The sequence below is a fragment of the Rhinopithecus bieti genome, unplaced genomic scaffold (assembly GCF_001698545.2).
Source record: "Rhinopithecus bieti isolate Rb0 unplaced genomic scaffold, ASM169854v2 scaffold_41644, whole genome shotgun sequence".
Lineage (NCBI taxonomy): Eukaryota > Metazoa > Chordata > Mammalia > Primates > Cercopithecidae > Rhinopithecus > Rhinopithecus bieti.
Genome location: NW_016817838.1, coordinates 1,318,298 through 1,345,158, shown reverse-complemented (window position 1 = coordinate 1,345,158; position 26,861 = coordinate 1,318,298). Strand labels below are relative to the sequence as shown.

The window sequence follows — 26,861 nt, the reverse complement described above, 5'->3', positions numbered from 1 at the left end:
TCCATCCATCCATTCTTCCCTCCATCCTTCCTTCCCTCCATCCATCCTTCCCTCCATCCATCCTTCCTTCCTTCCCTCCATCCTTCCCTCCATCCTTCTCTCCATCCATCCTTCCCTCCATCCATCCATTCTTCCCTCCATCCATCCTTCCCTTCATCCATCCTTCCCTCCATCCATCCTTCCCTCCATCCATCCATCCTTCCCTCCATCCTTCCCTCCATCCTTCCCTCCATCCATCCTTCCCTCCATCCATCCATCCTTCCCTCCATCCATCCTTTCAGCATTCATGCATGCATGCATTCATTCATTTGTTCACAAAACAGTTACCATGTGCCTGCTATGTGCCAGGTACTGTTTTAGGAGCAGACAAGATCTCTGATCCCGGATAACTGACATTCTATTTGGAGAAGATAGAGAATGAGCAAGTAAACAAATACATGCCTGTGATAATTGTAGAGGATGATGAAGGTGAAGAGAATAAGCCTGGGTATGTGACAGGCTGGGAATGGTAGTTTCAGTGGCATCTGAATTGACAGTTGACTAGTGAGTGGGACCTAGCAACTGGAATGATATTCCAGGCAGAGGGGACAGCAAGTGCAAAGGCCCTGAGGTGGGAATTGCCTGGGGTGTCTGAGGAAGAGCAGGAAGACTGGTGCCAGGGCCCAGAAAGCACAGGGCAGAGAGGCAGGCGTGAAGTCAGGGTGATCAGCAGGGCCCAGGGAAGGCGGACTTGATGGGTAAAGGAGAGGAGTTGGATTTATTCCAGGTGCTAAGGGAAGCCAGAGAAGAGAGGGATGTGCATGTCCAGCTTTTCTGGCTTCTGTTCCCCACACAGCATTCAGAGAGCAGGGCAGAGGGGAAGCCAGTTTAGAGGAAATAAGGAGGTAGTGTAGACCAAGGTGGTGGCAGAGTAGATCCAACTTGCTCAACTTGCTTTATGGGGAAACTGAGGCCGAGAGAAGGCCCAGTGCCTTTTCCTTAGTTGGGCTCCAAGGTATCTGTTGAGTCGTGGGATTCCCTAGCCCTCTTCCCAATGGCTCAGGCTAACTGCTTCCCTCTTCTGTCCTGGTCTCTCCTCTTTGGAGGGACTCACCTCAGCCTTCCAGCCCTCGTTCATTCCACACCCCGTGGACAGACCACCAGTGGTGTCAGCTTGGCCAGCTCTGTGCTGTGTGGCCTTGGGCAAGTGCCTTCCCTTCTCTAGGCCTTGGTTTCCATCCACATAAAGAGAAGGAGCAAAACTGGATGCTCCACTGAAGGAGGCCTCCTCCAGCTTGGACATACTTCTCCTGTCACCTCTGTTGTCCAAGGAAGACACGACTGAGGGTCTCACTCTGGCAGCCACCCTTGGGGGTGCCAGCCCCCAGTCTGGCTGCATTCTAGGCTCTGACACATCAGCCGAAGCACAGACACTGAGCAGGTGGCAGTTTCTGAATCAGACTGACGGTCACTTCCGATGAGACCTCAGACACATGACTTCACCTCCCCGAGCTTGGGTTTTGCATCTAACACAGCCCCAGTCTTAGAGCATGTGGGAGGGTCACAGGGGTGTACAATGCCTGGCTGCGAGGGGGCTGTCCTGTCAATCTTCTCACCAGTTCACTGCAGGGGGTGGGAGCAAGCCTCAGCCCATCTGGCCCCACAGCCCCCAGCACTCAGGGGCCTGTGAGAGAGCCGGAGGCTGGTGACCAGCGGCCTGTGAATAATCCAGTGCTTGTCTTACCTCCAAGGCTTCGTAGTACATATTTTTAGCCTCCATATCTGTCTTGCCCGACATCAACCAGGATTTGATCAAATATTCATAAAAACTGTCCCCGAGTCCTCCAACTGAGACGTGGTCTGTGAGGGGAAAGAGGACAAGAACATTATCTCCATCTGCTGTCGGCTCTCCTGGGGCAGAGCCTCGCACACCCGCCTGGCCTCAGGGGCCTGGTGCCTGTACGGGTAGGAAGTGGGCATCTTGCCAGCAGCCACCGAACCTGGAACGGGGACTGCAAAGCAGACACAGCCTGCGACTCGGAGGAAATCCGGGCTGTCTAGAGCGCGCTCGTCCTGCACAAAAATGCATGGGCTCATCCGGCGGGTGCTATAAATCACCTCGCCTTAGCAGGCTGGGGACGGCAGGGCCTCTGGTTATTAACTGTAAGTGAGTTGCATTTCTTTACAAAGATAATCTGGTGGCAGGGAGTTCAGAGGTTTTTATTACCCAGTGACAAACATGATAATTAATGCTGGGTAGCTTCATAAAAGGCCATGGGAAAGAGGAGGAAAAACCTTAATTTAGCTGGCCAAGCCCTCAAGTAGAGCCTCTCTGGAAAAACTGAGTTTAAGTTTAGCAAATTGGGATAAATGGAGTTCAAAGGAGCAGGAAAGAGAAGAATTGAGTCGCAACACGCCCTCTCTGCCCTGGTGGCCTCTGCCTGCTGGACAGTGGGCCAGCCAAGGAGCAGGGCCTCACAGGCTGTGGCTGAGCCCAGAGGTCTCTCCACCCAGGGCCGACCCAGGAGGAAGGCGGGTTGCCTGAGGAACACTTCACCGCAGATGCAAGACAGAAAACGCTTCATTCCTAGGCTTTGACAATTGACAACGGGGAAACGTAAAGGCATTTGATAGATTTAACAAAGAACAAACCAGTTCTGTGTTCTGATTCACTTAAGCAGAGAAACAGAGAGAAGAAAGAAAATGGGGGTGGACCGAAGGCGGGGTGGGGGAATGGGCAGAGTGTTTTCAACTCCTCAGCAGAAGAAGGGGGCCAAGAGAGAGGGGAGAGGTAAAGTGGGTGGAGGGAGGAGGGACAGAAAGAGAGAGAGAACACACCAACAGCTACCATTTACTGTGGGCCAGGAGCCTCACTGTATTATTTATAACTTAATCTTCCAGGGCACCCTGCAAGGTAGGTGCTATTGACCCCATTTCCCAGGTGGGAGAACGGCAACTGGGCCTAAATGGCTCATCCAAGACCATCAAGCGGGTGAAGGGCAGAGCCTCACCTTCCGCAGCTGCACACAGTCAACCAGAGAGTGAAGACAGAGACACGCAGAGAAAGAAAGACAAGTGTGGGGACCAAGGGACCAAAAGGGCGAAGACAGATGGGACCCAGGAATGGGGGTCGAGAGGAGGCCAGCCACACGGTACACCCGCCCTTCCGGCCCCCTCCAGCCCTGATCCATAAATAAGTCCTGGCCCACCAAGGGTTCCAGATGGACCAGCATCTGCAAAAATTGGAACAGACAAGATGAAGCATGTGCTTTGGGGAGGAGCTGGAAGGGGCCGGGCTGGGCTGGACTGTGCTCTGGTGTGGAGGGAAGACAGAAGTGGCACCTCTCTTCTTCCTACGTACCCCACGGAAGGAAGGGCTGGGCCAGGCCTGGCATGTTGAGGAGGGGCAAGTCTGTTGCAGAGGAGGGGTCAGGCTCAGGCTGGAAGTCATGGGTCGGCCTCTGCTCAGAGCCCTTCTCCAGCCCCATCATGGGCACGGCAGCTACAAGCACTGTCACCTCTCGGTGTGGCGCACCCTCCCCACCTCATCCCCTACTCTGGGGCTCAAGCGTTCTCACAACCCTGCTCATGGTCCCTCCCCATAGGGTGGCCACGGGAATTAAGTGAAACAAGGCCAGCCACCATCAGAAGCCCTCAGTGGCCGCACTGTCCTTGGGTGGTGGGCCCACCTTGCCATCAGGTGCCCGCCGGCTATGTGATGAGTGCCTGTGCACGGGTCTGCCTCCCTCACTAGCCCGTGGGCTCTTTGTGGGGAGGGATTGCATGCGACTCCCGCTTGGTGCCCAGTAACTATACGGCGCGCAGAGATGCCCATGGAGTGCTGAGCGGGGGAATGCAAGGGAGGCTTGGGCTCTGTCGGGATGCGAGGCTTGAGCTGTGCCAGGAAGGGCCTCGAATGCCAAGCCAAGGAGTTTAGACACAATCATGCGGTGACGGAGTGTGTGTGTGACAAGGTCCAGGCTTCCTCTGGAGGGACATGCAGGGGAGGGAGCCAGGTCATTAGGGTCCGCAGTGTTGAGATGTGGCTGCCTCTCAGGGGCACTTATGTGGGCGTCTCACATGTGAGGGTCCCACTGCTTTACAGCTTATGTGTGTGGGGTGTGTGGGGAGTGTGTGTGTGTGGATGGGGTGTGGGGAGTGTGTGTGTATGGATGGGGTGTGGGGAGTGTGTGTGTGGATGGGGTGTGGGGAGTGTGTGTGTATGGATGGGGTGTGGGGAGTGTGTGTGTATGGATGGGGTGTGGGGAGTGTGTGTGTATGGATGGGGTGTGGGGAGTGTGTGTGTATGGATGGGGTGTGGGGTGGGTGTGTATGTGTGGTGAATTAATGTGTGTGTGTATGTAGGTGAATGGGGGTATGTGTGTGTGCTGAGGGGTAGGGGTGTGTGGATGTGTGTAGGGAGAGTGTGTGTGTGTCAAGGAGTGTGGTGTGCAGTGTGTGTGAGGGGACTAATGTGTAGTGTGTGGGGTGTGTGCGTGAGGGGAGTGTGTGCAACGTGTGGGGGGTGTGTGGAATGTGTGTGTGAGGGGAGTGTGTAGTGTGTGAGGGGAGTGTGTATGTGTGTGTGTGGGAGTGCCGGTGGTGTGTAGTGTGTGGGAGTGTGGGTGGTAGGTGTGTGTGTGGGAGTGTGGGTGGTGTGTAGTGTGTGGGAGTGTGGGTGGTAGGTGTGCGGGTGGGAGTGTGGGTGGTGTGTAGTGTGTGGGAGTGTGGGTGGTGTGTAGTGTGTGGGAGTGTGGGTGGTGTGTATGTGTGGGAGTGTGGGAGTGTGGGTGTAGTGTGTGTGGGAGTGTGGGTGGTGTAGTGTGTGTGGGAGTGAGTGTGGGTGGTGTGTAGTGTGTGTGGGAGTGAGTGTGAGTGGTGTGTAGTGTGTGTGGGAGTGAGTGTGGGTGGTGTGTAGTGTGTGCATGAGGGGAGTGTGTAGTGTATGTATATGTGAGAGGAGTGTGTCTAGTGTGGGTGTGTAGGGGAAGTGTGTGTAATGTGTGTGGGGTGTGTGCATAGTGTGTAAGGGGAGTGTGTGCAGGGAAAGTGTATGTAATGTGTATGTGTGGTGTGTGTGAGGGGAGTGTGGATGTGAGGGGAGTGTGGATGTGAGGGGAGTGTGGGTGTGTGGGTCTGTGTGTGGGGGGGAGTGTATGTAGTGTGTGTGTGGGGGGGAGTGTATGTAGTGTGTGTGTGGGGGGAGTGTATGTAGTGTGTGTGTGGGGAGTGTGAATGTATGTGAGGGGAGTGTGGGTGTGTGGGGGAGTGTGTAATGTGTGTGTGTCTGGGAGGGATGGTGGGTGGCGTGGTAGGGGTGTGTGTGTGTGTGTGTATGAGTGTGGTCTTCCCCAACACTGTGAGGCGGGCTAGAAGTACAGGCATAGTAATGAGAAGACATGGCTCTACATTAGCTCAAGGTGCACCCCCGCCCACTCTGGGCCTCGGTCTCCCCATCTCTAGATGTGTGAAGGGGGCATAAGCTGGTGTCCCTGAGCCCCAGAACAGAGGCAGGCTCTGCTGCTTCCTGACCGTGCCAATGCGCTCATCACACCTGGCAGGAGGCTGGGCCACAAGCCTGGAAATCAGCCGATCTAATGCCAGGGAAGCTGCCAGGCTGAAGCTCACACTCCTGGACCTGCCAAGGAGGTCTGGACTTGCCACTTCCCTCCCACAGAAGAAAGTGTGGGATTCAGGCAGCGGACAAGTTACTCAGGTGCCACACTGAGGGGCTGGTGACCCCTTCTCGGCAGCTCTCAGCAATCAGCAGGTCGGCCTCAGGGTCATCTCATTTGTGTTGGGCGCCACTGGGAGCCTGGTGGGTTTCTCCTGGGTTTAAGTCTTAGCAGTAGGACTGTCTTGGGGCTCCCCTGTTGCCCCTGAAGCTCGGTTTCCAGGAGGAGTGGGAAGCCAACAAGAGCAGAGGCCTAGGTAACTGAGAGGCAGTCCTAATTCCTTCTTTGTCTCTCTAGGCTGCAATTTCTGTGGTTGCAAATGGGCTACACAGTCCCTGCCTGTCCTGCCTTTAGGCTTGCTCTGAAGATTTAAGAAGAGAAAACGATGTGCATGCACTTAAGCTTATGCAAGGTGGTAATGCTATCATGTGCTAAAAGAATGTGTGCACCAGAAAAAAAAAAAAAAGAACACACACACAGGAAAACTGAGATGACCCCAGGCACCAAGGCCAGCGGAGGAAGAAGGCAGATGTTTGGGCGAGCTGGACGTTATAATCCCCTCTGCTCTTTAGCAGGCCAAGGGCTCAGATTTTATTAATAGGAAACAATTTCCCATATGCGACTGGCTTTGCCCAGACCTGCAGCCCCCGGCACAGCCTGAGAAGAAAATGAGGCTTCCCGGCAGGGGCTTCCTTATAATTTGCCAAGGTGACTGTTGAGCTGGGAAGCCCACACCCCTCTCGGCCCTTTTCATGGGTTCTGCTGCCTTGCCCTGGAGCAGCTCAGCCCAGCAGAGGGGTTTATCTCCTTACCCAGTCAGGCCTTGCAATTAAAACCAGCAACTGTTATTGAACTGCCTCTTCCTGTGGCCATAATCTGCAATTCAAGCTTCATTTTCTCCCCATACTTTTGGATTTGCCAGTGTGTTCTGGTTAAAAATACTTTCCATTTCTGTAAGTGGTTTTTACAGGAGGCCACCTGGGGTGAGGTCATCACTGGGGGAAACTCCTGGGTGGAGTTTTCTGGGGGAGACTCGGGTTGGAAGGAAAGGCCTCAGCTGCTTCGCCACAGTGTCCCCAGTGCCGCCTCTCTAGGCCCCACTTGCATTGTTCCCTTTTGGGACAACTTGGATCATCTTTGGAAGATGGAAGTGAAATCTGTTTCCTGCAGCCTTTGACCATTCTTCCTACGCCTCTCCATGGCACACAAAGAATGCATCTCACTCTCTTCTTTCATTTTGCAGGACAGGAAACCGAGGTTCAAAGAGATACAGTGAATTCCCCCCAAGCCATGTAGTCATTAGACTCATATCCACTTTGCCCCCGAGCCCTCACTGATGTCACAAAAATTGGGTTGGAGGCAGGGGAAAGGGAAGGGGGTCCTTGTTTGCACAGAGACAGTGGGGATGGGTGCTCTGCCAGGTCTTGGGAGGCCCTAGAGGCAGTGCCCATGGAACCTATCACTGCCAATTCTGGCTGACCATGACCATGTGACCAGGGCCCGCCTCTGCTTCCCAGAGCTGGGCTTCTCAACAGGCATGCGCATTCCAGAGGCCTGGGGGACTTGTCCACTTGTCCACACTCTCACACCTAAGCGACCCCAAACCCCATTCTGTTGCAGTGGGTGGGGCTGGGGGCTTGTGAATGATGTTCCATGGGTGACTGGCTATTATCTGGCTGAGAAACAAGTCTCTGAACAGAGAACAACTGAAAACTCTGGGATTGATTCTTTCTTGTAGGTCTAAGATGCACAGATGAATTCATGATGTCTTTTTTTTGGGGGGATGGAGTCTCTTTTTTTTTGCAAACAAAAAAAGAGTGGAGTGGAATTTTTCTTTTTTTTATTTTTGAGCCAGACTCTCACTCTGTCGCCCAGGCTGGAGTACGGTGGCGCGGTCTCAGCTCACTGCAACCTCCGCCTCCCGGGTTCAAGCAATTTTCCTGCCTCAGCCTCCTGAGTAGCTGAGACTAGAGACATGTGCCACCACATCCAGCTAATTTTTGTATTTTTAGTAGAGACCAGGTTTCGCCACGTTGGCCAGGCTGGTCTTGAACTCCTGACCTCGTGATGCACCTGCCTCGGCCTCCCGTCATGCGCCTGGATGAATTCATGATTTCTACATTGTTGTATAGTTTTTTTTGTTTGTTTTTTGATTAAAGTTAGGGCCAGGTGTGGTGGCTCATGCCTGTAATCCCAGTACTTTGGGAGGCCGAGGCAAGTGGATCATTTGAGGTCAGGAGTTCAAGACCAGCCTGGCCAATGTGGTGAAACCCTGTCTCTATTAAAAATACAAAAAAGTAGCCAGACATGCTGGCACATGGCTGTAGTCCCAGCTACTCGAGAGGGTGAGTCAGGAGAATCATTGAACCTGGGAGGCAGAGGTTGCAGTGAGCCGAGATCCCGCCACTGCACTCTGGCCTGGGCGACAGGGCGAGGCTCTGTCTCAAAAACAAGACAAAACAAAACAAAACAAATTGAAGTTGGAAGTGGGGAACCTGATCAAAGGGGCTGGGAAAGGATGCCTGGCCTCTCTTGGAGCCACTTCTAGGATGGATGACTCCACTTGGGACCCTCCCGAGAGCCTGGGGTAAAATGCAGGAGGCTCCTGCAGCAGGATAGGAGATGGAAAGCTGCAGCATTGACGGCACCAGATAAGGTAGGTAGGATGTGGAAAACACAGGGCAGGCCTTCAGTAAACAGCAGCCATCACACCCGGCACTGCAGCAGCGGACAACCACGGGCAAGCCCCCAGGATGCGTGGGAAGGCAGGTGGTGTCCAGGAGCACCGAGAGAATGCCTTGCTGGCTGCACGGCTCTGACAAACACATCCTCACTCAGCCCAGGGGCCTGGCAGGGTCTTCCTAGGAAGCCTGGGCAGGAACCTGCTGAATGAGGGGCAGTGGTGTCTCTGTACTCACGTTGCACCCAGTTCCCACTCACTGGGCTGAGGAAGTTGGGGTAGAGGCCAAAGGGCTTTTCGATCTTCCTGAGGACCTTGCGGATGTTCCTGACCTGCCGAGAGACAGACACCAAGTGAGCCTTCATGCTTCCGAAGAAGCCAACTGCACCCAGCCGGCTGAGGATGGGAGGCAGCTGGTTCAGAGGCACGTAGGAAACCTTACGAGGAGGCAGGAAGGGACAGCTGCCCAACGGACTGCAGACTCTAACCTGGGGGTGGTGACATGGCCTTGCCCTGGTGCCACGTGCAGGGTGTGGCAGGGCCTGATCCATAAGCCTCTCCACTGACTGCTCTGCCTGGTGCCTGGACAGTCTCACCCCAAAACCACTGCCTGGCCAACTCCTACCCCACCCCACTCTCAACACATCCTCATTGTTGGCTGCTTTAGGGGTCCTTTTTGAAGGGTTCTTTCGGGGAGGGTTTTTTTTTGTTTTTTTTTTGAGACAGAGTCGCACTCTGTCACTCGGGCTGGAGTGCAGTGGCATGATCTCGGCTCACTGCAACCTCTGCCTCCCAGGTTTAAGCAATGTTCACGCCTTAGCCTCCTGAGTAGCTGAGATTACAGGTCTGTGCCACCACACCCGGCTAATTTTTATATTTTTAGTAGAGACAGGGTTTCACCATGTCGGTCAAGCTGATCTCAAACTCCTGACCTTTTTTTTTTTGAGACAGAGTCTCACTCCATCACCCAGGCTGGAGTGCGGTGGCGCAATCTCAGCTCACTGCAACCTCCGCCTCCTGGGTTCAAGTGATTCTCCCGTCTCAGCCTCCTCAGTAGCTAAGACTACAGGCATGCACCACCACGCCTGGCTAATTTTTGTATTCTTAGTAGAGATGGAGTTTCGCTATGTTGGCCAGGCTGGTCCTGAACTCTTGACCTCAAGTGATCCACCAGCCTCAGCCTCCCTCCCAAAGTGCTGGGACTATAGGTGTGAGCCACTGTGCCTGGCCTACGGAGGGTTCTTTTAAAGGTGGGGTTAAGTGACAGTAGCTCATTTGTTAGCTTTAGGTAAAATTGCCTTGCTAATAGGTCAAAAATGGTCAAATCCAGCAATCCCACTATTGGGTATATATCCAAAGGAAATGACAACAGTATGTTGAAGAGATTACCTATATTCCTGTGTTCATTGCAGCATTATTCAAATAGGCAAGATATGGAATCAACCTAAGTGTCCATCAACAGATGAATGAATAAAGAAAATGTGGTATAGCCAGGCATGGTGGCTGACGCCTGCAATCCCAGCACTTTGGGAGGCCAAGGGAGGTGGATCACTTGAGGCCAGGAGTTTAAGACCAATCGTGGCAACATGGTGAAATCCCATCTCTACTAAAAATACAAAAATTAGCCAGGCATGGTGGCACAGGCCTGTAATCTCAGCTACTTGGGAGGTGGAGGCAGGAGCACTGCTTGAACCTGGGAGGCAGAGGTTGCAGTAAGCAGAGATGACGCTATTGCACTCCAGCCTGGACGCTGTTTCAAAAAAAAAAAAGAAAGAAAGAAAAGAAAATGTGATACAGTATAGGCTAGGGGTGGTGGCTCACTCCTATAATCCCAGCACTTTGGGAGGCTGAGTTGGACAGATTGTCTGAGCCCAGGAGTTTGAGACCAGCCTGGGTAATATGGCGAAACCGTCTCTACAAAATATACAAAAATTAGCTGGGTGTGATGGCACATTCTTGTAGTCCCAGCTACTCAAGAGGCTGAGGTGGGAGGATCGTTTAAGCCCAGGAGATTGAGGCTGGAGTGAGCTATAATCATGCCAGTCCACTTCAGCCTGGGCAACAGAGTGAGACCCTACCTCAAAAAAAAAAAAAAAGAAAAAAGAAAAGAAAATGTGGTATACACAATGGAATATAATTCAATCTTAAAACAGAAAGAAATTCTGTCATTTGCAACATGTATGAACCCAGAGGATATTGTGTTAAGTGAAATACACCAGGCTAGAAAGACAAATACTTGATCTCACTTATATGTGGAATGTAATAAAGTTGAACTCATCGAAGTAGAGAGGACGGGCCGGGTGGCATGGCTCAAGCCTGTAATCCCAGCACTTTGGGAGGCTGAGGTAGGCAGATCACTTGAGGTCAGGAGTTCGAGACCAGCCTGAACAACATGGTGAAACTCCATCTCTACTAAAAATACAAAAATTATCTGGGCATGGTGGCGGGCGCCTGTAATCCCAGTTACTCAGGAGGCTGAGGTGGGAGGATTGTTTAAGCCCAGGAGATTGAGGCTGGAGTGAGCTATAATCATGCCAGTCCACTTCAGCCTGGGCAACAAGAGTGAGACCCTACCTCAAAAAAAAAAAAAAAAAAAAAGAAAAGAAAAGAAAAGGATAACAATGGAATATAATTCAATCTTAAACAAAAGAAATTCTGTCATTTGCAACATGTTATGAGACCAGAGGAATTGTGTTAAGTGAAATACGCCAGGACCAGAAAGACAAATACTTGATCTCACTATATGGTGGAATGAATAAAGTTGAACTCATCGAAGTAGAGAGGACGGGCCGGGTGGCATGGCTCCAAGCCTGTAACCCAGCACTTTGGGAGGCTGAGGTAGCAGATCACTTGAGGGTAGAGTTTCGAGACCAGCCTGACAACATGGTGAAACCCGCTCTACTAAAATACAAAAATTCCTGGGCATGGTGGCGGCACCTGTAATCCCAGCTACTTGGAGGCTGAGGCAGGAGAATCGCTTGAACCTGGGAGTGGAGGTGCCAGTGAGCTGAGGTCATGCCACTGCACCCAGCCTGGGCCGACAGAGAGACTCCGTCTCAAAAAAAAAAAAAAAAAGTAGATGTAGAGAGTAGAATGGTGGTTACCAAGGGGTGGGGAAGACGCTGATCAAAGGATATAAAATTTCAGTTAGGAGGAATTAAGTTTAAGAGATCTATGCTATAAGACATGATGACTGTAGTTCATAACAATGTATTATATTCTTGAAAACTGCTTAGTGCTAAGTGTTGCTAACTTAAGTATTCTGGCCACTTAAAAAACAATAAATATATAAGGCAATCAAAAAAAGGCCAATATTGGCAGTTTCATATGGCCCAGTCTAGTATTATGCTATTTTATCTGATATCCTGGAATCATTTCAGGGGAGAGGCTTGGGCTCCTGAATAACCCATGCCCTAACAGGCATTTCAGGGTTTTAATAAAAAGAATAATAATTATAAAAAGCAATGACAGCTGTTAACCTTTCTCAGTTCCTTTGAGCCAGATCCGTTATATACATTATCGCCAACCCTCATAACCGACAAGGGATTATCTCAGTGTAACAGACAAGAAACCTGAATCTCAGATAGGTTTGGTGACTTGCTGATGGCCACCTGGTCCTTAAGTGGCAGAGCCAGGACGTGAATGAATTCTGACAACATAAACCATACATATTCCTGCCCGACACAGGGCAGCACTGGGCCAACACAGATCAGGGTGGTGACCACGGAGCAGAGGCTGCCCCAGCTGGAGCAGGAAGAGGCTGGGTTTGCAACCTTTGGGACTCTGAAGGTGAGAAGTGGAATCCAGGAGGGCTTTATCCATACTGCCTGCTCTCCGACAGTGGTTAAATCCTACTCAGCACATCCTAGCCAGCACAAGACCCCTTGGGAGAGAAAGGCCCTTGGGACCACACTGTCTCATGTTGATAGAGTTATATGTGTACAGGGCCGGGAGTGCGGGACAGCCACCTTTCTGCAGTCAGACTTTCCTTTCCAGGCGACAGCACTTGGCTTTGCCACGTCAGACTTCATATCCATTTATGTTAACGAAGTCCATTACGGGGACAGGAATGTGCTTGTACCTGAGTTACTCTCGACTGTCCTGGTGGTGAGCAGTGAAGCAGGCTAAATTAGCTCCCCTAAGGGTGCGGGCGCTTCTAGAATTTGGGCCAATTTGTTGACTGCCAATAATTGCCTCTGTGGGAGGCATGATTGGGGGATGAAAATAGCCAGAGTATGTAAATGTAGAGGAGACAGAGACAGACGGATGGACTCTAGAGCAAAAGCCTGCAGCCTGCTCTATCAATCTGGTCTGGAAGGAGCCAGCACGTCCTGGACTTCAATCACGGCTTTATCACTGACCAGCTGGATGGCCCAGGGCAAGTGACTTGACCTCTCTTAGTTTCCTCCTCTGTAAATATGGGAACACCAGGAAGACCCACCTCACAGGGTTGTCGGGAGGAGCGGAGCTATTATAATGTGCCTAGCACATAGTGGGTGCTCAGGCAGGGGTAGCTATTACTCCAGAATAAGCAGGGACTGGAGTGAGTTCCCTGTCCCACTCCATTCTGAGCTGGTCAGAACCTTCCTAGAGGAGTCTGATTTAAGAGCAATGGAAACAGGGAGGTTGGGGGATGGGACTTGGAGGTGGGGAAGGATTAGAAAATAAGAGCTACCGGGAAGTGAGGTTAAACTCACTGCACGAGCTTTCAAATGGGGGAGTTCCAGGGAGGCAAAATCCCTCTCAATGTAAGGAAAACACTTTTGAAGGAAGGGCTGCCAGGAGGATGAGCTGTTTAAGGGTGGCAGTGAGCTCCTTGTCAGAGAAAGTAATCAAGAAGAGGCTGAACAGCTCTTCTTGAGCTTCTAAGGACACTCAGGTGGACTCCTACATTGAGTAAGTAGTGCTCCCAAACCATGCGTCAAAAAGCACATGAATGCGTATTAAAAATGTAGATGCCTGGCCCTGGAGTGAAGCCCAGAAATCTGTTTCCTCACAGCTGAGCCAGGTGATACTTTGAGGCTGGATGGCGACATGATACTGGGAGCCATGGGGTAGCTGTGGGAATCGATCATCTCCCAGCCGCCAAGCTGGGAGCCGTGGCGTAGAGGTGGGAATCTATCAGTCATCTCCCAGCTCCCATACTGGTCTAAGAGGTGGGCATTCCAGGGGGAAGACAAGGCTTTAGGAGTGGCGCCGCCACAAAGTTCTCCTTCGGGGGCTCTAGAGGATGGGCAGGGCTTCCATCTCCCCAGGCAGCCCTCAGGGAGGGACCGTAGCTGCTGGAGCCTGAGTGCCATCTGAGGGAGGTGTGAGCACTTCCCTTCTTTGGATTTAAGGTCAGACCTACAGCGACCCTTCCAGGTAGTGGGGGCTGCCCAAGGCCAGTTATGGGCAGCTGTCAGGGCTGACTGGTGCTCTCAGCTTCCCGTGTGGCCTTGAACAGCAGGAATGAACAGTTGGGGCATCTGCCATGGCAAGGTATTGCCATGCCAGCCTATTGACGGCATGAGCTAAACAGGCACAGGGAAGAAGGCAGTCAGATCTCACATGGAAAAGCTAAACGTCTCTGGAAAGGGGACTTCCTGCCAATGCAAGGTGGTGCCTAGATTTCAGTTGCACTTTCTCCAGACTTCACATATGGGTGGTTGCCACTGAGCTGACGCAGACCAGTGAGAACCTTTTCCCCAGAAGAATCTTGTCTCTCCCTTTCCCTCTGTAGAATCTTACTGACTCTGCGTGCTCACCTTCCCTGCCACCTGCCGTTAGGGCACAGGTAGATGCTATTTGCTATCTTAGCGGTAGCTTGGGCTCCCGGGCTCCCCACTGCCCTCCTGCTGATCCACGAGGGAGGACACATTCGCCTCTGAAAACCCCGTGGCAGCTGCATGCTCATCCCTCTGCTCGGCAGGAAGAAGGTGGGAGCTGTTTGGGAGGGAGTGGGGAGGAGACTTGCCTTTTCAGCGAAGACTTGGTTGCCAGAGAGCTCGGTGAGGTGTAAGAATTCCAAGTGCAGGGATCCAAACTCCGCCAAGATGCTGCTGCTGCCGGCCGTGGCCCAGCCCCAGCTCCCGCTGAAAAGACAGAAGCAGCCCCCGTCATCCCCCTGCTGGCCAGGACGGCTCCTCTGCTGGGAGTAACGGCAGCTGCTCGGTGGGGCACCTACTACGTGCCAGGCACGGAACCAGGAGCTTTTGCCGTACAATTCCAGTGAATCCTCCTGATGAGGACACTGAGATAAAGTAACTCACTGAAGGTCATTTGAACCCAGGCCTGACTTGGAATATTCTCTGTTCCATCATCAAGCAACCCCTGTAAGAGTTGGGAACTCGAGACCTGGTACAAGAGTTATGTTGAGTTTACAGATGATGTGGTTAATGCCGTCGGGGACCACAAAGACCCCACAGAACACCCAGTTGCTGTCCTCTGGCTGAAGGCACCGGATGGCTCACAACCATTGGTGGTTCTGCATGTGGAGGATAAACAGTGCTGTGATTCGGGTGCAAATGGGGCCGATGAAAAGCAGTGCCCCGCCTAGCTCTTTCCCTCTCCCAGCACACTGTCAGTGCTGCCCATGGACACGAAACGGCCCTGGCCTGGAATTTCATGGAACCTACATGAGACAGGCAGGGAGTTCTGGTGTGACCACACATCTGGAGCTGTGTGCTTTCAAAGACAAAGAATGCAGAGGCTGGATCCTGGTTAATCCTCACAGCTGCCCCTTTTGCAAATGGGGTAAACAAGGCACAGGACAGTGATGTCCCCCGCCTGAGATCACACAGTAATTCGAAGAGCTGGGATCCAGCACTGGCTCTGATGCCAGAGCCTGTGCTAACTGCTGTGCAGCTTGCTTCTCTTTTGATCATAGGATAGGGAACAAGGACACTGCCTTTCCGGGAGCATTCATTTACAGTCTCCCTGAGATCTGGAGCCAGAAGGTGCAGGTTCAAGTGTCGCTCAGCTGAAGACCTCGGGCAAACCACTTAATCCTTGCTTGCCTCAGTGCCTGCCTCCGTAAGACACGGCAAAGGTGATGCCTCCATCTCCTAGGTTCATGCCTCCTCCTTCCTGGGCTTTTGTGGGGATAAAGAGGAAAAGAGGGTACAGAATGGGGGTGGTTCTGGGCAAGCTGCTCCCCCTCCCTGCACCTCAGTCTCCTCTATGTATCATGATTATTTTTCCTGTGGGACATTTAGGACAACCAGGGGCACACAGTCTCTGCAGGAAGGCTGTGGTGGACAGAGGTGGGGCAGAGCAGGGTGGAGTGACGTCCTCCCATTTGTAGAGTCTCTGAGGTGCAGTTAGTGTGGAACAGGTTGAGGGACTGGCTCTGCCAGGGGCACTCTGCTTCCTTGCTGCTGGTCGCACTGCCCTCCCAGGAACTGGCCCGTCTGCCCCTCTATCTCCATGGACGGACTTAGGAAGGCAGGCGTGGGGGTGTGGAGGTCACTGTTTGCCACTTGAGGGGTGCTGCTTTTCCTGGGGTAGGGCTGGGGCTCCCCTGATGCTGCTGTTCTCTCTTAACTCCATTCTTGGGGCTGGATGTGGTTTCTGGGAAAGTAGGGACACTTATCAGCCTCCCAGCTTCTGGGAACAGATGGAGGACTCAGGTTTTGAGATCTTTGGGGTCAGGTGACCTCAACACATGTAGAGACAGACACCCCCTTCATCCTGGCTTGGGGCAGGGGACAGTGGGGGAGGGATGGGTTGCACAGGAGGGGAAACTTGGCTCCTGATCTGAATAAACAAAAGAACTTCCATTTATTGAGTCACTATAATGTGCCAGGCACTGAGACAAGCAGTTTACATCATTACTTCATTGAAAGCCCATAACGTAAAGCATCATTCATACCCCTATGCAAAGGAGGAAACTGAGGCTCACACAGGGAAGTGAAGCGTTCGAAGTCAGAGGCAGAAGATGATGGAGACAGGATTCAAACAGGTCTGCTGGGCCTCCCACCCTAAGACGGCCCTGCACTCACCCAGAGGGAAAGAGGGAACTGCCATCCTGCCCCCTCTCTTGTCCCTCTTCTCCAAGGCTAGCTGAGACTTCTCTCTCCAGCTTGTGATCTCAGTGAGTCTCAGAGAGCTTCCTGAATAATTGATTCTTCCTGCATTTTCAGGGAAGTTTAAAGTAGGAAAAAGCCACCAGCCCTCCAGCTGTCTTTTGTTCTCATTTTCCCCCACATGGGCCTCTCCTTCCTCTCTCCCACTCCCACACGTTCACCCTCCCAAGTGGGCTTCCTGTGGTGGAGACGCCCTGGCAGACAAGTGAGCCGGCCTGGGCAGAGGCAGGCAGGTGGCTGGGTGCCTTTCCTCTCCTGCCCAGCTTCCAATGCTGGCTTCTCCGGGTCCCAGCAAGGTGACCTCGGGCAGGTTGGTTAACTTCCCTAGAACTCAGTTTCCTCATCCCTTAAGTGACAGCACCCACACTTCATAGAGTTATTGTGAGGTATAAATTATGCATGTAAGTATTGTCATTTTTATCATTATGTAATTATGCACATGTAAATGTTGTTGTTACTAAGTTTCTAATCTGTGCCAGGTGGTTCTGGTGGTTCTGATTTTACCTTCACAGTAACTTCACAGGGTAACTTCGGACGTAGATACCCTTATCTTTATTTCATAGAATGAGGGCGAGGCCACACAGTAAGTGGTAAAACTGAATCCAATTCCAAATCCTAGGTGTTCTGTGCCCCAAATGCATCTGCTCTGGGCAGCATCCCAGAGACCAGGAGGTCCTCTGCTCAGCCCTGTGAGCCAATGGGTCAGCAGGAAGCTCTGCCCTCCTCTCCCAGCCTTTCAAGTGCAAGTGGGCTCATAGCCTGTGTTCTCTCTCCTGGCAGGAGGGGCTGCTCCACAATGGCCCTCCCCACCCTGGCTATAGCTTCTAGGCAGGTACACTCACGAGTATGGTGTAATCATCAACTTTGGAGGCAGGCAGACCGGGATTCTAATTAAGTTTGCTTTGCTGCTGTGTGACCTCAGGTAAGTGACCTCACCTCTCTGAGCCTCAGTTTCTTTACTGGTAAAATGGAGTCCCTGTGATTGCTGTAAGGTTGAAAAGACAATCCATGTCACGTGCTCACGTGATGCCTGACGCACAGTGACTTCTCACCAGACATTTGCGACTGTGAAGACATGTCTATTTGTGTGTGGCGGAAGCACGCACGTGTAAACGGATATTCGTTTGTGAATGCGTGTGCCTGTGTATGGATGCCAGCATGTTTGTGACAAAGGCCAGCTGGTGTATCCGGGCCTTTACGATCTATAAGGGTGGCAGGAGAGTGTTTCCATGTTTGTGAGAGCATGAGTGAAAGAGACCGACTTGGCTGCAGAGGTCCTTGCACAGGCCGTCGTCACTCTCCCAGGCAGTCCAGTGTCCCTGAAGGTCCCAGGTCAGGCTGGCCCTGCTCAGTCTCCCAGGCCGGTCTGTGCAGACACCAGGGAGGAGGTGCAACAAACCTGCTGGGGAATGGCCTCCCCTCAGGGTCCTTCCCACCCTGACGTGTAGGGCAGGGCTGGTTACCTACTCTCCTGGAGGGCCCACGTTCTTGCCCCTCCTGTCGGGGCTGCCCACAGTGAACCCTGCCGGGGGCAGGTGCAACAACAGTAGCCCAGCTCCTGCCAGGAGGCCCCCTCCGGAGAGCAAACTCAGTACCACATGGGCCCATACAGCCCTGCCACTCTCTGAGGCAGGCATTTTTAGCAACAGCCTCTCTTACCAAGAACAAAAAGGGGGATGTTGCCAGGAAATACACATGAACGCACATGGCATGGAGAACACACAAACAGCCTAAAAGCAAACGCGCTTCCTTAATCAGAAATGTCAGGATTCATGTCCGATCAGGTCCCTGCTCTGAGAGACCTAGGGAAGGGCTAGGGACAGAAGAGGAAGGGATGCCCCCAACGAGGTCCTACCCCAGACCCGGGGAAGGGGAGCCAGAGGACAGTGTGTGTGTGTCTGGGCTTCATGACAGCTGGCCGTGTCTCTCCAGGATCAGTGTTTGGAAGAGGGATCTGAGCAGAGATCCAAGAGTCCAGCTCTGAGGAGTCAACCCTGGCATCGAGACTGGGATTTCTACAGCCCCCGAGAGCACCCCCCTCCCTGGCCTATGGTGAGATTCCAGTGAGCTCACACCCTGGGAATTCTTCCCAACCACAGGGAGGACAGTTGATGAAGATGCTGAACATGCCAAGCCCTCTTTTTGCAAGACCAGAGAAAGGTGGTGAAGCCCTTGAGGCTGACACGAAGAGTGTAACCTCCCCAGGACAGTGATCGGAGCTACAGGACCTCCAACCAGAGCCCAGGGCCCCTGCCTCTCCTCCTGGACAGCTGGCTGAAGCTTCTGTTGGGCTGAGAGCCCTGAGATGAGAAATCACTTCAGGAGATGGGATGGGAAGTCTGGTACAGTGGAACATCACAGCCTTCCTAGGGTCGGGGTTGTTGGAGGGCCTCGAGGATGGCCCCAGAGAGCTGCTGGGTGACTGGAGATGTGGCTTCTACTAAGTAGCTCCATGCAGCACAGGGACAGTGGCTAGGGCTCCTTGAGAGCTAGGCTCCTGTCCGGGAGGGCTGGGATCCTGAGATCTCCTAGCAGCTTCGGGGACCTCCTCATTGGGAGAGGAGGAGGGTGTGATGTGCCTGCTGGGTCTGGAACCCCAATGGGGGAAGAGAGTGTTTGGGGCCATTGTGGAGGGCTCTTAAGACAGCACTGTGGGATGTCCAGAGGAACTGCCCCTGCCCACCCCAGGAGGTTCAGGCTTATGTGGACTAAACTCTGAGACCCAGGTTTGGTGACAAACACCTGTCCGGGAAAGTCGTTGGCACTTTTACCGTGCCACTGACTCACTCCCAAGTGGCTCCCAAGGCAGGTATGGTCCTCTCCCTGAGCCTCAGTTTCTACATCATAAAAGAACGAGCTTGACAAAGGTGGTTCCAAGGGTCCTCCCTCCTGCTTGCCTGCCCACTGCCCCTGGAGCCTCCTCACCAGCCCCACCCAGAGAAGACACACAAATGGTGGGCATGGTTGCAGCAAAGCCCCAGTGGGGAACGAGATGGCATCCTACCTTTTGAAGCTCACCACGCCCTTTGGGATTCCCGTGGGGGTGTTGAACGCCGGCAGGAGCTTCTCTCCCAGCCTGATGGCCTTTATTCGGAACACCTGTAAAGGAGGGGGTCAAAGGGCTTTCGACTCCAGGCTGGGTGAGGGAAGATCAACCCCAGAACTGCTGCAGGCAGGATGAACCACCCAGGGCTGCAGCCCACCAGCCCGGCCCTTCCAACTGCTGGCCACGTGGGCTTGGGCAAGGTACTTCTGAGCCTCGGCTTTTGTCCATAAAATAGGATAATATTGGCCTTCTTAGAGAGTTGTTGGGAGAAATGAAAATTAGATAACTGTGGCAAAGCATCTACCATAGTGTCAGGACTCTGGTGGCAAAGGCTGGATGTTGCTCATTGGGACAGGGTGGCTACTGGGAAGATGAGGGAGAAAGCAGTGATGTGCCGGGGGTGGGGGGACACCTCCAAGTCCAGATGAAGACCTGGCAGAGACGGGCTGGTCTCCAAAGGTCCGTGCCTGCCCACACTGCAGGACGATACCACAGGCAGAGGGCATGGGAACGGGTGGTGCCATTCAGACAGACTGTCAAAAGCACTGGACTGGGAGCCAAGACCACCCTCAGGTTCCAGAGACCACTTCCTCCTGGGCGACTGTTTCCCTCTTCCTGTGTAAGAGCAGTGGACAGGCCTGTCCCGATTTGACATCCTGATCCTGCCCACCGTTCCCATTTCACAGACAGGGAATGAAGGGAGAGGGTGGTGGCTTATCCTCAACCACCCACAGGATAGCAAGGGAGCCACAGGGAGATCCCAAGCGTCACAGCCTCTGCCTGAGGCTTGGACCCCTTCAAACTATTTTGAGATGTCTGATTAATTCAAAAGGACCTGTGACCTTCTGACCCAGCCGTTTCCCGCCTGGGAATTTATTCTGAGGAAATAATCGAGAATGTTGTAAAGATTTATTTATTCCAGCACTGTTTAGAATAATGGGAAAAACTGGAAGTGTTCTAAATATCAAACAATAGGAAAGTGGTTAGATAATGGCTCCATGCAACAAAATCCCATGCAGCTATTGAAACGATGCTGTGGGCCGCATGCGGTGGCTCACACCTGTAATCCCAGCACTTTGGGAGGCCGAGGCGGGCGGATCACCTGATGTCAGGAGTCGAGACCAGCCTGGCCAACATGGCGACACCCCATCTCTACTAAAAATACAAAAAAATAGCCGAGCGTGGTGGCGGGCGCCTGTAATCCCAGCTACTCGGGAGGCTGAGGCAGGAGAATCGCCTGAACCTGGGAAGCAGAAGTTGCAGTGAGCTGAGCAAGACTCCATCTCAAAAATAAAATAAAACAAAATAAAATGATGCTGTAGAAGAATATTAACAGCAAAGAAAGGGTTTATAATCTATTAAGAGAAATACATTTCAAAACGGAGTAATTCAACTTTGGTAAAGATCCTGTGGACATGGAAGAAAGGAAAGAAATACAACAAAATATTAATAATGGCCTTCTAGGGGGTTAAGCATATGGATCATTTTATTTTCTTTTGGCTCATCTCTATTTCCTGTGTGATTTTTATAATAAAAGAACACCCACAATAAATGTTATTTATTTTTAAAAGATGAGACACAAGCCCCTAGGAAACCACTCAGAGTGGGGAATACACAGGTCTTTTCACTTTTGGAGCTTGAGGGGGCCCAGTTTGCTGACCTCCTGTGGTCCTTGCAAAACAAAGCCTTCTTGAGTCCTGCCCCGGCTCCCCGACAATTAGAAATTGCTGAGGCAGCTGTGTAGGGAATGCAGGGGGAGGAGAATTTCAGGACACTTTAAACAGGATGTGGACTTGAGGTCTCTGAGGTGGGGGTGGTTTTCTTCTCGTGGGAGGGAGGGGCTGCGCTGCGTCTGGCAGTGATGGGTCAGAGAAGATGAGAATGTCTAGTGCCAGACAGAGGGGCCCAGAAGCGGGCACAGGGACCAGCCCCATCAGATTCCTTGGGGAGCTGGTCTAGGATTCAGATTCCAAAGCCCAGAATGACAGACAGATCTGCTCTCTGGGATTCTGGTGCACAGCCAGGCTTAGTAACAACAAAGGGCTCTCAAGGCCCTTGGTCACACTGAGGCTCTTTACATCTTCATTTGCCCCCAGGGAGGCTGCCCAAGGTGAACAAACGAACCCACCAGAACCAGAGCCCAGATGCTGAGGCTCCACGCAGCCAGCCGTCTGGCTGCCCTCAGCCCTGGGGACGCTGAACTAACACTTCTTAGATGCTCTTCTTTGCCAGCAAACCACAGCCCCTCCTCTGAAGGCCCTGCTGCTGGCTGGCACTGCAGGTCTCAGCTGTCCCTGGAAGGATGCTGAGTGAATGTGTGTGGACAGGCGTGCCCAGCCTCAGCACTTGCAACCGCCTGTGGGGAAGGCGCTGACCCACTGTGAGGATGAGAAAACTGAGTCTCAGAGGAGCAACTTGCCCAAGGTTGTGGAGCTGTTAAGGGGCTCTTTTCCAGGACACCAAGCTGTCTCTCCAACGCAGAGATACAGCCTAGTGGCCACAATTCCAGAACAGGGGTGAGAGAAACCAGTAGGAATTGCATTCTGCGAGGTGGGAAGGGCGCAGGGCTGGGAGTCAGGGCCCAAGTGCGGATCCTTCCACTTTGCAGTTGTGTGGCTATAGTGCGCCCCTTGGAATAGTGGGAAAAACTGCAAGTATTCTAAATATCAAACAATAGGAAAGTGGTTAGATAATGGCTCCATGCAACAAAATACCATGCAGCTATTGAAACGATGCTGTAGGTCAGAAGCGGTGGCTCACGCCTATAATCCCAGCATTCTGGGAGGCTGAGGTGGGTGGATCACCTGAGGTCAGGAGTTTGAGACCATCCTGGCCAACAAAGTGAAACCCCGTCTCTACTAAAAATACAAAAAATAGCCAGGTGGAGGAGAAGGGAGGGGGAAGGAAACCTCACTGCACCTTGGTTTCCTCATCTGCACAACACAATGGTGGCACGTGCCCCGCTGCTGCAGGGGTCTTTGTGGAAATCAAATGAGAGGATGTAGAGAAATGAATGTGCTTTGTAAACTGTGAAGTGCCGTGCCAACATCACGTGTGTAGCTGTGGTTATGCAAGTTATTCCCATGGGCACTGGCTCTCAGTAGGACTGGCCTACCCAGCAGGGGGTCTCCCTCTGACGCTTCATCTTAAGCAAAGAAAGGCCTTAGCCTAGGAAAAGTGTGGGGTCTCCTTCACCCTTCATTCCACAAACCTTTGTGGGAAATTTTAAGAATGGAAAGACCCACCCGACAGGCACCCACTGCGTGTGAGCTGAAGGACTAAGGGAAGAGCGAGGCCTCAGTCTAGTGTGGCTGAGCCCGGGTGACAAGCAGTGATGCCATGCCAGGCTGTGACCCAGGCCCATAGCACAAAGGCCACAGGGTCAGGAGTCAGGCCCAACACAACCCTCAGAGACTGTGCGACCCGGAGCCAGTTACTGCTTCTAAGTCTCAGTTTCCTCATCTGCAAATTGGTGATAACATGCACCTGATGGGGCCATCCGAGGCTCCAGTGAGAAAGCACACGAGGAACACAGCATGGCATCTGGTTCAGGGAGGTGTTCGGGGGACAAATCAGTAAGGTGTGGCCAGATGGCAGGTGCTGCACTGACTGGCACAGGAGCCTGCCTGGCCACCCAGGGGTTCTGGCCACGTTGGCCTCTCCTTGAGCCTTTTGAGCTGTTTTTCAAGTCACAGGTGCTCCTGTCCACACCCCACTATCTGGTCTATGTTCTGGAAAGCTGAGTTGCTGGTGCCTTCTAGGAAGTTGAGGCCTCAAAGCAAGTTCTCAGAACCACAGATGCCCTTGAAGAGGGAAAGGAGGAAGGGAAGAAAAATGCAGGGAAGATGCATGATGGATGGAAGGAGAAAAGGACAGAGGAAAAGATGGATGGAAGGAGAAGGAAGGAAGGAAGACAAGACAGAAGGAAAGATAAATGGAAGGAAGGATGAAAGGAAAGATGAACGAAGGGAAGGAATGATGGAAGAAAAGATGGATGGAAGGAAGGACAGAAGGAAAGATGAACGACGGAAAGGCAAAATGGAAGGAAAGATGGAAGGAAGGAAAAAATAGATGGAAGGAGGGAAGGAAAGATGAATGGAAGGATGGAAGAAAAGATGGATGGAAGGATGGAAGGAAAGTGGGGAAGGAAGGGAGGAAAGATGGACAGAAAGAAGGAAGAATGGAAGGAAAGATGGACGGAAGGGAGGAAAGATGGATGGAAGAAAGGGAAGAAAGGAAGAGGCAATGTGTCTCAACAGCCACCAACTCTTTCCTGAATTGCTCACCCCCAAACCACCCCGGGAGTCCTCAGTTGTGTCCTCCCCTCTTCCTTCCTGCAGGCCATCTCCACTGACCACGGCCAAGCAGGGAGGCTGGGCACATGCCCTGAAGAACACGGATGCTCTTTCTGCTCCTTCTGTCATTTTCCTGTCCTGGAGTTTTCAAATGGAATTCGGGCTCCAGGTGGCTCAAAGCCGAGAGCTTCCATCTACAATTATTTGGGGACAAATTGGTACAAGCGCTAATCTCTGCTGAGGAGATTATGCTCGATGGAGAGAGGCCTGGAGCAACTGGAGAGATAAGGCGCCCGCCTGTTGCCTCGAAACCCTTGACTTCAGCCCCTGGCACCTTCACAGACGAAGGAAAGTGGAAATGACTTTCCAGACAGCAGCGGTGGAGGTGAAGAGGGATTATTCTGTGGCTTGCCCACCTCACCTCCATGGCTCCTTGGGTGGCGGGGGGCAGGCATCATTATTTGTCTCTGGGTGGTCAGAGCAGGGGGGCGTCCAGCCTCACGGCAGTCCATCTGAGTAATGGGGAACAGAACTGACCAATGACTGATGTTTTGGGGACTCAGCCAAACTCGCCACCAGATATCTGGGCTGTGCTTTTACTGGAGCTCAGGATGAGGGATGAAGAAGCCTCCCATTTCTATAGAGCTCTGTGGTTTTCAAAATTCTTTTGCAGGGAGGAGAATATGGGCTTTGGAGCCGTCAGCCTCGGGGCCCCACCCTTTCCTTCCTATCCCATGTCCTAAGAGCTCTTTGCGTGAAGGGGTATCAGAACCATCCATGCTGGGGAAGGAGGTGAGGCCCATGGTGGGACAAGGAGCTCGCTAAGCCCATGAGTAGGTGACGGTGGTGTGGAGTGAGGGCCAGGTTTCCTGACTGCACCAGCTCTGCCTTCCTGCAGCGTGCACTTCCCAGCCCTCCTTGTGGAAGCCAACACAGCTCACCTGGGGGCAAGGCCTGACACTGGCAGATAGAGCAGTGGCTGCACCACTTCACCTGCTGCCCCTGTGAGACCTGGAGCAGGTGTCTAGCTGGTGGTTGGCCCAGGAGGGGAGGGCAAGGGGTGGCTGTGGAGGACAAGGCCTGGGGGTCTTGGTCTTGGCTGTATGAGTCCTGAGAACAAACACCCGTGCAAAGCAGCCCAGGTGTCTGCTGCATGCTGGGTGGGATCCGAGTGGATGATGTGTGGACCCAGCTGCTGCTCTCAGAGAATGTACAAGCACCCGTGGGAGCCAGTTGGGTTCACCTGGGCAGCAGAATGGAGGCATCAGAGTAAAGGAGGAAGAGCCATTCCCCTCTTGCTGCCGCTGCTTTGTGTGATAGATTCAGCCTTGGGGGGCCGTCCGGGGTGGGAGCAACATGCCCACCATAAGCAATGACTGATTAAGCAGGGAGGGGAGGGATGGTCGCAGGGAAAACAGGCCCTCAGGGGTGGACTTGGGCGGCCCCAGGCCCATCCCTGCCCCCTTAAGTCTCTTTTCCCATGGGTGGCATGAGGGGGAAGGACTGGATGTTTTCCAAAGCCCTTTCCAGCGTGGACAGTCCAGGGGTCGTGAAGGGCCAACCCACCTCTTCTCCCGTCAGGTAGAAGGCTGAGAGGAGTCCCCCGATGTAGCGGATGTTCACCTCAAACAAGGATGCTTCTCCGCTCTGCAGGACAGAAAGGAGGGGGACAGTGGGGACACTTGTAAGATTCAGACCCTTCAGACAGGTCACCCTGGTCACTGATATTCCTCCCGTACCTGTGCCCGGCTCTGGTGAGCCAGGCAAGGTGGTGGTGGTTTTCATAACAAAAGTTGAGAGGAATCAGCACCTGCCTGGCAGAGCTCCTGCAATTTCCAGCATTCCAAATAAATACTGGGCTTGGTTTCCTTCCCCAGCCCTTGCCAAGGCGATGGCAGCAAAGTGATGCCTGGCTGTGCTCCAAGGAGCGCCAGAACCTGCCTGGAGAGCTGCTGGCTAGAGCTTAGACTGAGGGGAGGCGAATCCCACTCTGGTCAGGCTACTTCCCCTTCCCGGGGAGACCCCAAGGCTTAGCAGGAAGACAGCGAGGCCCTTCCCTGGTTCTCTGAGGCTGTGGGGCAGACAGGGACAGGCTGGGGCTAAGAAGGAGGGGCCAGGCAGTTGCATATTCAGTGAGCAGCAGTTTCTTGGGCCCTCAGTTCAGAGTGCACAGGGCACGCCCATACTTGCCTTAACCATTTCTATTTTCTTTCCTAAGCTGGGATTGCAAATCAGGGGTGCTGGAGCATCATACCAGGACCAGATCTGGGGTAAATCCCACCTGAACCACTGACCTGGCTTTGGCACCTCTGGAAAGATGTGCAGCCTTTCCCTGCCCCATTTCCTCAGCTGCAGAAAAGGGCTGCCAACCCCTCCCATGCAGGGTGGACATGGGACACAGGGGCGCTGCAGAGAGAGGCCTGCCCATAGCCAGACATGCCTGTTGTCACCCTCCTTGCCCCAGAGGGTTCCCCCAGCATGCTTTGCACACCACTGTCTTTATTACTGAGAACAGCAGTGCTCACCTGTTAACCTGGGGGAACTCTTCCACCCACAGAGCACATCCAAAACCGCTCCCTTTCAGCCTCCCAGGGCTCAGCGAGGTCAGAGTGTGGCAAGGGTCATCATTCCCACTTCTCAGATGAGAAAGTCAAGGTTCGAGGTCGAGTGACCCCACCTTGCTTTCTTCCAGGGATATTTCCTCACCTACCCCACCTGCCTGAGTGTCCCCCGGTTCCTAGGGCACTGTGGGTGGCTGCTTGAGCCCATTCTGTATCCCAAAGAGCCACTGTCTACACAGGGGACAAGGAAGGCCTAGGGGGACACTCCTTCCTTCTCCTTCCTCCACCTTTCTCCAACCCAAAGACGGGGGTAATGGAGGATTCTCAGCTTCCTTGGCCTCACACAAACAACCAGAAGTGTTAACAAGCCTCAAAGTCATCCTAATAATGACAAGGGTGACCTCACTTTACTTCACAGTGTTATAAAATGTGGTTACAACTCTCCACTGTATTTAATTCTCATGATAAGCCTATGAGTTAGGCATTATTAATATCGTTGCTGTTGTCATCATTCTCATTGTATAGTTGAGGAATCTAAGGCTCAGGGAGGGTCAATGAC

At 52.8% G+C, this 26,861-nt stretch overlaps 1 protein-coding gene across 2 annotated transcripts in view; it reads right to left on the bottom strand.

Annotated features, from left to right (window-relative positions):
* MAN1C1 (mannosidase alpha class 1C member 1) overlaps positions 1-26,861 on the bottom strand; it is a 183,031-nt gene that overhangs the window by 17,068 nt on the left and 139,102 nt on the right. For both annotated transcript variants that reach the window (XM_017856140.1, XM_017856141.1), the window contains exons 4-8: positions 25,308-25,388; positions 19,405-19,499; positions 14,291-14,408; positions 8,573-8,666; positions 1,724-1,839 (exon numbers count right to left, since the gene is read on the bottom strand). In XM_017856140.1, coding sequence (XP_017711629.1) covers positions 1,724-1,839; positions 8,573-8,666; positions 14,291-14,408; positions 19,405-19,499; positions 25,308-25,388 — 504 coding nt within the window. The remainder of the gene's footprint in view (positions 1-1,723; positions 1,840-8,572; positions 8,667-14,290; positions 14,409-19,404; positions 19,500-25,307; positions 25,389-26,861) is intronic.